General features: G+C 37.1%; 1 protein-coding gene across 1 annotated transcript; it reads right to left on the bottom strand.

Moving 5' to 3' along the window:
- Nucleotides 1–12: 12 nt before the first annotated feature.
- On the bottom strand, nucleotides 13–9,734 carry LOC142528088 (cellulose synthase A catalytic subunit 3 [UDP-forming]-like). The gene is given in 16 exon segments (XM_075633143.1): nucleotides 13–854; nucleotides 1,028–1,378; nucleotides 1,593–1,795; nucleotides 2,058–2,322; nucleotides 2,491–2,703; nucleotides 2,783–2,908; nucleotides 3,075–3,187; nucleotides 3,190–3,211; nucleotides 3,297–3,642; nucleotides 3,902–4,168; nucleotides 4,334–4,523; nucleotides 4,632–4,707; nucleotides 4,803–5,020; nucleotides 5,575–5,770; nucleotides 6,025–6,153; nucleotides 9,528–9,734. Coding segments are annotated over 15 exon segments (3,195 nt in total). The 5' UTR covers nucleotides 6,049–6,153; nucleotides 9,528–9,734; the 3' UTR covers nucleotides 13–269.
- Nucleotides 9,735–10,536: the final 802 nt, after the last annotated feature.

The raw sequence follows: 10,536 nt of genomic DNA on the forward strand, positions 1-10,536 counted from the left end.
AAAACGCTAACATAAGTTGGAAAATTAATCAATCGAGTAAAATTGAAATTCTTTTTGGGACACGGATCTATAATCACTTTCTTAAATTACAACATAAAAATATTGTATTCTTCCACCACCAACAGCAGCGGCAAAAAGAAGATAAATATCTTTCTTATCTCTACACATATACAAACGTCACCAAGACAAAAGTATACACGAGCAACTTTTAAAATATGAGTATTCTTCAAGACTTTCAATGTAAACTTGCACCGAAAGTTCAAGCCACTCTAGCAGTTAATCCCACACTCCTCAACATCAGGACCAGTGACTCGAGTGGTGAACGGATCGATTCGAACCCATAGCAACGAAAAGATTGAAGCAAGAAGAATAGACCATACCACAACGATCGTGGGTGTACGGTTCTGACGACCCATGAGACCTTTAAGGAAAGGATACAGATGAACAATCACCCAGAAGGCAAAGAATAGTTTCCCGAAGAGTGGCCCACACGATTGGTACCCACTGTTGATTGCGTAAGAAATCCCAGCAACAACGCCCACCAAGTTAATAATGAGGAGAGTTGTGGGGGGGATTAGAAGAGTTGTCCATTTGAACATGTAAAGCTCTGCATAATCCCCGTCTTCATCTGAGGCCTTGGACGTGACGGTGAAGTTGGTGTCGATTCCAGCAAGTACTTTGAGCAAACCTTGAAAAACAGCAAAGAGGTGAGCCGAGACACCTCCAATGACCCAAAACTGCTCGTTCCTCCACCATTCGTCAATTCCAACACCACTCCACCGCATCTCGAGTATACCCGTTGCAAAAATGGAGAGAAAGAGGGACAAAAACCAGATACTGGCAATGTTACTAATCTGCAAGGAGGAGCAGGTGAATTTTCTTGAAAGCTGAGTACGCAGTTAAGAGTATAACAGCATGTTGGTTCTGTAATTGATTAAAGTATGAACTGTATAATCCAGATGACAATTAGATGACACATTAAATTTTAAATTCAGGCAGGGACATGAATTCGGAGAGGAAAACTAACCTGAGGGATTATGAATTTGCCAGTAAGCAAGCAGACAGCTGGCAACGTACAATATAGTACAAGGGGAATCGACGTGATTGGGTAAATTGTAGTGTTGACATAAGCAAACCTTTCTAACCATTTCAATCTTCCTTTATAGCCATACCATATAGGACAATGTCTGCTAAACAAAATCTCCACGGAACCCAAGGCCCATCGAAGCACTTGGTTCAGACGATCAGAGAGATTAATTGGAGCTGATCCTTTAAATGCTGGTCTTGGAGGCATACAGTAAATAGATCGCCAGCCACGAGCGTGCATCTTAAATCCTGTAAGAATATCTTCTGTGACTGAACCATAAATCCATCCAATCTGAAAATGGAATCAGGAAAAATGAGTCTTCTAACATTATCGCATGGATTACATGCTAATCAGAACTTTTAGGGAAAATCAAAAAAGAAAAAAATAAATAATAAGAAAAAACAAAACACTTGTACGATTACATATCAGTTTATATTTGATTGGAAGTTGGAACCTTGTCTGAGTTATAAAAAATATATGGAATTTCATGTGTGTTCCAACTAACCTCACTTCCCCATTCTGTCTTATCTTCATAACCACAACTAATAACATGGATGGCTTCTTTTAGAAGAGTCTCTGGTGTTGCAGACTGAGGAACACCACCATTCTCCATGAGGGTAGATGCAACAAAAACTGAAGACTGCCCAAATCTTTTCTCAAGGCTCATCTGGGACATGAGCAATGACTTCTCATCATCAAACCCAGCACCTGGAGCAATTTCCAGACCAAGAGATTTACGGAGGATGAAATATTAATCGTATGACTGGTTATGTATTGTGAAGGGTCAAAACATGAAATATCATTAGATACATATCATCTGTATCGGTACTCAGACACTAGTCAATATGGTGGAAACAGAGCAATCACAACCAGAATAATCAAACAGGATAAACAGCCGTGAAAATGGCTATTAGCATGCCTAATCAAGATTTCAAGTAACTAAAGTTACTGATTTTACAAGAAAGCATACCTTCAACACCCTCCTCTATATCATCCAAGCTGAAGATAGGAACTGTGGGATCAACATGCTTGCTAGATTTCTTTTTATCGGATCCCTTTTTACTTGATTTAGAAGTACTCTTACTTGACCGACCAAAACAAGAGGAGAATACTCCAGATTTCTTTTGTTTAGGTTTATGAGGAGGCTCATAACCATACAAAGCGGTTCTATTAAAGACACAACCAGTGCCCACATAAACAGGGCCTTGAACGCCATCCAGACCTCTCAAGTTGATCTGATCACCCAAAAACATGTTCATATTAGTGGTAGATGACCCCCCAAAAGGCAAAAAATTAAAAAGAATATTTGCAAGAAGGCTCCTTGAAATAACATCTATAACAATCCTCGGTGGTATCTAGTACCAAAGAGGGATAAACATTTATAGCAATGATGATGAACTCACATCAAAGAAGACAGTGTTGCGATTGGCATATCGATCACTCTTATCAATACCATCAAATCTCTGTGGAAATTGAACATAGCAAACATATTTTCCTAGATTTGGATCCATTAAAAAGCACATGGATTCTCGCAAGGCCTTGCTGTTGTTTATGTAGTGATCACAATCAAGATTCAACAAGAAAGGTCCATTGGTAAGAACTGCTGACACACGAACCTGCAATGATAATATTTGTTAAGTTAAATTTTTGCCGACAGGAAAAACATAGAAGGTCAAATATCTATTGCCCACTTACAAGTGCATTCATAGCTCCAGCTTTCTTATGATGCTGGAACCCTGGCCGCTTTTCACGAGAAACGTATACTAGACGGGGCAGCTCATTACCCTCACTGTCAAGACCTCCACTTTGGCCTAGGAAAACCTGCAATCAAGAAAATAGAGATGTTATATTTAAATTGCAATCAACAAAATTTATGAATGCTCTAACTATAGGACCAGTCCTACTTAATACAAATTTGTAATATGTAAGAAGTGTGTTGACAATATGACAACTGAAGTTACATACCCAGAGAACCAGGCTTTTTTACCTGGATCATTCCTGGATGATCTCTTGTATTATTTCCAGGCCATGGGGTACCATCTTGCATGATCCAACCTTCTTCAGGCACTTTTTGAGCCTTGGCAACTAGTCCATTAACACAATTTTGAACTCTTCATATTCTCTCTGTATAATACACGGAAGGAAAAAAACCTAAGAAACTTGATTGAATGCATAGGATATAAGCCTCTATAGAAGATATGTCATTCACCTTCATAGCCCTGCGATCTTTTACAAATGATGGCTGCACTTTATCTTTCAAGTAGTCAATCTTCTGAGCAAAGTACCATTCTGAAGCCCGTGGTTCAATACTGTACTTCTTACAGAAAGGAACCCATTTTCTTGCAAATTCTGATGTTTCAGATAGAGCTTCAAAAGTCAACATGGCAGAACCATCATCAGAGACGTAGCATGAGATCTTGTCCACTGGATAATCAACAGCAAGAATGGACAAGACAGTATTGGCTGTAACAAGAGGAGGCTCTTTTAAAGGGTCGACCGTACTGACAAATATGTCAACTGCAGCCAACTGTGATGGCTCTCCTTCACGGTCATATCTATACAAAGTTTTCAGAATCAGTGGCGAAAAGTAAGAACTAGTGATTCTTATAGGTGACCACCAAAAAAGAAAAAGAAAAACAAAACAAACCTAAGAGAAAACTATGGTTGGATAATATCAGAAAAGAAGAGAAGAAAAGAAAAGACAATAGAGAAACCAACAGATGATACATAATTTGGAAGTTAAACAAAGGTAACATGAAAACCTTAACTGCATAGAGATATATATAGAAGTGGAGATATGAAAATATTTCTCACCTAAGAGCAAGTCTATCCAGATACGTCTCGCGGTTTATTGGAAGCCATTTTGGGAACTGATCCAGAATCCAGGATAGAGCAAACCAAATTTCACAGATTACTGATATTAACCACAAAGCAAATGCATTCGGCACAGGATTGGTTACTCGATAGTGCAAGAAAATGCATAAAATTATAAGCCGCAATACTATAACCATCCTATAAGGATTTATTCTCGATGATGGGATAGAAACCTTCCTTGATAGAGGCTGCCGGGCTTCATCATTTCTACAACAAGAAGAGTGTTAACAGATAAAAAACATAATTTGAAGATTTTTCAAGCCAAAAGAGAACAAAATCACCTATGGATCTGAAACAATTTATATTACAGTTCATTAGTCCATGCTCAATTTCATCGTATGCAAATAAACTTTAAATCGAGTAGGAACTCACAGTAGAGAATCATCCACAAGAATATCCGTACTCGCGTCAATATCTCCACCTCTTTCAGAAGGAGGATGGCTAGTTGTCATTGGAACAACAGGTTTCTCCTGCTTCATCTTCCAGCCATCGACTCTTTCTTTCCAGGCAACATTACCTAGGCCTGGTGATCCAAATTCCCTCACTGGATCCACAATTCTAGCTGTAAACAGAAGAAGCACATACCAAACACTGCCTAACATAAATTCAAAGAGAACAAAAATCAAATATCAGATTGATAAAAATCAGTTGTAAGGAAGCAGTCGAATACGTTTCCCAACACCACTAGGTATTGGAGATGCCATCGAAACACGTCCAGGTGATGCTGCTGAGAGTTCTCCAGATACCTATATGCCATAGAGGATTGAAAAGCTTAAGCGTCATAAAGATGCCCATAATGGAAAGCAAGTAGAAAATTAAAAACTAAATCACAAAAACTTACATCTGTTCCATGTGTAAGAAAATGAATGCGGTTGTGAGGGACCTCCTTGTCATATTTTGGTATTCCAATATCTTCCCCTCGGCCATAATTTGTATGCCAGCTCAACATGCGCTCTGAAATCTTCCGCTTCTCATTTTTACCATCAGAGTAATGGACATCATTGTCAATATCATCAACAACGGTATCCTCCTCTCCATCCCCACTAATTGCAGGACTTCCTGTGCACAATGATTATCGAAAATTCTTCTTCAAACATCAGATGAGAGTTGTAAATATCAAAATCCATTGTCAGGTACATCATTTGAAAACTAGTATAGAAGTTGAAAAATTAGAGTTGAAGGATAGATCAAACACGGGGAAAGAAAAGCCCAACTAAAAACTTAATATATCACAAAAATATCATGTGTATGTTGGTATTATCAATTTGTCTGACCAAGTTTCCACTCCTGATAAATGCTCTTCTGGATCAAGTAACAGCTTGCTTTTCAATAGCAATCAACCTAATGGATTTGGATGTAGCAATAATCAAAATATTTAAATCCTTGAAATAAAATTACATTAAAAAAATTGGAAATTTCCTCCCCAACACGGCAACTGAATTTACTGTCTATAATATACTAATTTCCATTGACAATCAATGGTATGACAGTACAATACAGAAGAAACACCGCAGATATGGATAACAATCCAGAAGATGATCTATAATTTGATACACAATATGGATTGTCAAATTCTAGAAGAACTTTAATGGGGGCATAAGTTGTAACTATACCTTTATGCCTCTTGTATCTGGTTTTGCACTGAGGGCAAGACTGATTCCCATCTTTTCGCTCATACTCGTAGCATGGCCTACACACAGGAAATGCACAGACATTGCAAGCAACAAATGGCTCCCCAGCAGCAATCAAGCCCACATTATCGCCACAGATCTGACAAACCTGGCTCCCAGTGTTCTTCAAGCTCTTTCCCTACAAATTAAAATCACAGTTCATTATGAGGCTATAATGCTCCAAAGGTTTAGTTCAATCAAAAGAACATATGAAAGCTGAACCAAACCCCAAAAAAAAAAAAAACACGCATAGCTTACTTCAATAAACAAGCCACGATGACGTTACTGATGAATCACGGCACAGATTAAGCTACCAATAGTTAAATCATCAAGGTATTATAAAGATTCTTCATTAACACCAAGAATGATAACAACCAAACAGTTTTTACTCACCTTAGTATCAACTTCAGGTTCCATTTTCACTTAGCTTGTCTACAGCAATCTATTCTGGATCAGCAAGCTATAAGCTTAACTGATCTTCGGAAATGCTCAGTTCCTTATATTGATCCCCTCTAAGAAAATCTGCAAAAATGTGACTCTTGTCACACTCATTCACGGAACATGAAATTAAACTCTAAATTATTTTTCCTCCATTGACATATCAAATCTAGTTATATTTGCAAGAAAGCCAAACAAATAAGAACAATTTCTTTTAGAAAATTAAAATGTAAAGTCCAAAACCAATCTACGTAAACCAAATGCAAATGAAATAAATTACATAATTGTTTTAATTAAATAATTTTAAATGCTTACTTGATGCATATTATATAATTAAAGGTATGATTGCATGATTAAATTATTATATGGCATGATTTCATGAAATTGAAAGATTTTACCCGAATATTCGATAATAGGCTAGGGAAAAGAGGCCGGAGACGACCAAGACAAAATAAATATTTTCAAAGCTTATTAATATGATTAAAAATGATTAAATTTTTCTAAAAATGATAGAATTAAAATTATTTTACGAGACGAGCACGATTTTACTGGGGAAGCCCGTTTTGGGCAAACGAGAAACTTTTAAAATATCAAATGCATTATTTTTAAAAACTAATTTTTATAAACTTTTATTTTTCAAATAAATAGGTGTTATGGGACCTAATTTAGCTAGAATGAGTAGGTCCAATTACTCATAAACTTAAAAGCCCAAAACCCAAGCTCATTATCATGCATATTAAATTTATAAAAAAATACAAACCTATGTCCTTTGAGACATCATTCAGCCTATTTTCACACACTAAAATTCGAAAATACCAAGGAGGAAAAACAAGGAGTCCTTGTCGCCCGTTCATTCTTCCTCGCACCCACGCCGACGATCAAATATTCGAGTGTTTTAAAACGCAAAGACACGTTTTCTAAACCCTTTTACGCATTATTCAAACCATAATATCCATGTTTTGATTATTTTTGCATGAAAATTATTTATGCTTGATTGATTTTACGATGGAACGAATATTTTAAAGGTTTTGACGATTTTGCGCATGTTATATAAACGTTATGATTTCCAAGGGATGGGCTGCCAACTTGGGACGTTTTATGGATAGAACAAGGACGATTTAAGGTGGAAACGAGGCTGGAAATCGAGCTTGGCTCGGCTTGGGGCTGGTGCGTCGCGTGGCTCGGCTAGGTGGCTGGGCCGGATGTTGTCAAGGGTTGGGAAGAGTCCTAACAGGGCCAGGACTCGAGTTCATAGGCTGGAGAAGAGTCCACGCGAATTAAGACTCCTCCCCCATACACTCGCAAGGTGGCTGCTGCCAAGGGGAGGTTCGTGGCTTGGTTGGGTAGGTCTACGCTGGTACAGTAGGGTCTAGGGAGGTTGGTCTGTGGTCAGGGTTCGGGCTGGTGCGGCTTGGTCCAAGGCGGCTCAACCAAAGCTAGAGGGAAGCTCGCGCGGCTCTGGTTCTTGTGCACAGGAACTGCGTTCGCGGGTTGGGGGGCTCGTGCGTGATCCAGGAGGGTTCGGTAGGGTCCCTAGGTGGGCTGATCAGGCGATGGCTCGAGGTGGCTCGACCAAGGTCCAAGAAAATTTAGGGTTGGCTCGGTTCGGAACATGCATGGTTTGAATTATGGCTAGGAAGAAGGAAAGGGGTCGAACCATGGTCCACGGGGGTCGAATCATGGTTCACGAGGGTTGTTTAGGCATAAAAAATCTATGTTTAAAATTTGAAAAGAAAATATTAAAGTTTGAATTAATTCGGGTATTTAACGATTCACGAATTAGTAATTAAGAAATTAAAACGAAATCCTCGAATTTACGCTAAATGAAAATATTAAAAATTAAATCTAAGCTTAAATAATTATTTGGGGAGGTCAAGAATCAATAAAAGTAAGAAAAAGTCAAAATCGAGAAATTTTACGTCTAGGGGCAAGACGATCATTTTACACCTGGCAGTACGAAAAAGGTTGACAACATACCAAAGGGTCATAACGCATGTTAGATGATATATTATGATGATTTTGATGAAAATATGATATTTTATGATTTATTGTAAAGCTGTAAAAATTTTACTGTAAAAATATTATTTTTGGAAAGTCATGTTATTTTATGAAAAAAAGGATAAAAGAAAAATATTTTGAAGGATGTGAATTGACTGTGACAAAGAGGATAGATGATATGTGGGGGATTCGTTTTAAGAATGTACGGTGAACTTACAATTTAATGGAAATATCATGAGTGAAAAGTCCCCCAGAAGGAGCCCGTTTAAGGGACAAAGCCCCAGAGGGAGCCTGACGATCGTATTTCTATATTTTTATGTCGGTGCCTAGTGCCCACCCCCATGCGCAATGGTGAGCTAAGACTGATCAGTCGACCAGTGGATAAAAAATTAGTCACTTTCAAGGATCAAACTTCACCCAAAATGATAAATGATGCAAAGCTTTACAGTTTCATGATTTTACGATATATGATTTATTTATACTTAAAATTATTTAAATAAAAATATAATTTTAATGCATGTATATGTATTACTTGTTACGCATGTTTAGAACGTGCTGAATGATGCAGGTGATGATGATATTGAGGTAGGCGTTGACGCTTGAGTAGATCGAGTACGACAGTACACTCCCGATGAACTTTATTTTCCGCATCAGCTTGTTAGTTAAAAGTTCTAAAGGATTTTTGTTATGGATTTTATTAGAGATTTTATGCTTTATTTCAAAGTTAGTTTTGATCATGTCAAAGTTAGAAGTTGAAATTTTGGTAATTGACGATATTTAGGGATTTTATGTACTTAAGATTTAAATTGTTAAATTATTTTGAGTTACGGAAAATGTTAAGTTATTTTAAGTGATTGGTTTTCGAATAATGGAGATAAAAAAAATTTAGTGGAACTTTAAAGTAAAAAGTGAGGTTAGTTTTATAAAATTAAATCAACCTGCCGACAATCAATTATAACACAAAATAAGAGCGACTCATGCATATGATATAAGGCGAATGGATACAATTTTAAACTGTATCGACACCCTCAAAAATAAAAATAAAAATAAAAGAAAATGAGGACTTTAAAATCTTTAGTTATACTGAAGTAAGCCAGTGGTCGACCTCGATTGGATTAGGCCCAAAAACTCTGTAAAACCTCAAACAACATTGTTTCCAATTTTACAAACGCAACTCAAGATCACGCAAAAATTTAATGCATTTCTAAATCTATTTCAATCTCTGTCAACAAGATATCTTCGCGATCAACTGAATTTCATCAAACAACGAATAAGTAATCCAACAGATCCAAAAATCGACTCAAAGCATTACTGAAAATGAGTAAGGAAATAGATGGAGTGAGAGAAATACTAGCCGTCGGTATCTCAATTCCGTATAATCCCACAAATCACTTCCAATTTCAACACAACAAACCGCAAACACAAAAATTTAAACCCTACGAGAATGCGCTAGTACTCACCTCACGATCCAAATCAGGTTCAATCTCCGGGAGTAAAACAACTTCGCAATCAACCAAATTTCATCAACAGTCGACTAATCATCCCGCAGATCTACAAATTTGAGCTGAAATGAGAGAGGGGCAAGGAAGAACAACTGGCTAAGGACTGCTACCGAAGTTGCATCTCTCTCTACACAGATGAAGTATATCTAAATGTATAGCTGTGTGCGAGTGTGTAGTTTATAGAAATTGGCTTCAAACTGAAGAAAGCGACGTTGGAGCGGCTGCTGCCCACCGACAGTGAGGTTTTTTTTAAAAATAAATATTTTAATTATTATAATTTAAAATTTTACTTCAGAATTATATTAGATATGATTATTTTATGGCTAAATTAGATATAAATCCTTAAATATAAATTTATCTACTTATAATTAAAGCAAGCAGGCCCTTAGAGCACCTACATTGGGTGTTAAAGGGGTGTTATCTCCAATGTGAGTGGACGTTATAACGCCCACTCACATGAGAGAGTGTGTGGGCTGAACGCCCCTGTGTCAGTTTATTTTTTTAAAAAAATTGCATACTTAGCGACGGTTTTTGAAAACATCGTCGCTATTAGCGACTGCTTTATAGAAACCGTCGCCGATTTGCTGACACGCGGGCCCCACGTGTTTTGATTTATTTTAACGCCCAAAGAAATTTGGGCATTTAGCGACGTAACGTTGTTACTTATTTTACAGTATTGAATATATAAAAACAAATTATTATTAATATAAAATAATAATAATTTAAATTTCTTAAAAAATTTGAAATTGAATTTATTTAATGTAAAATAAGAGTAAGATGAATGAGTGAACAGCGAGGACCCACAAATAATGAGTGTGAATGTTAAAATGAATGTGGGAGAATAGATGTGTTAATGTAATATGTATGTGTCATGTGGATCCCAGGATTTTTGATGAGGTGGTGGATGTTATAACACCCGCGATTCTCTTAAGTTGGGTCAGTTTCTTTCCTGTACCAGGTTATCATC

Source organism: Primulina tabacum, chromosome 15 (assembly GCF_025594145.1).
Source record: "Primulina tabacum isolate GXHZ01 chromosome 15, ASM2559414v2, whole genome shotgun sequence".
Lineage (NCBI taxonomy): Eukaryota > Viridiplantae > Streptophyta > Magnoliopsida > Lamiales > Gesneriaceae > Primulina > Primulina tabacum.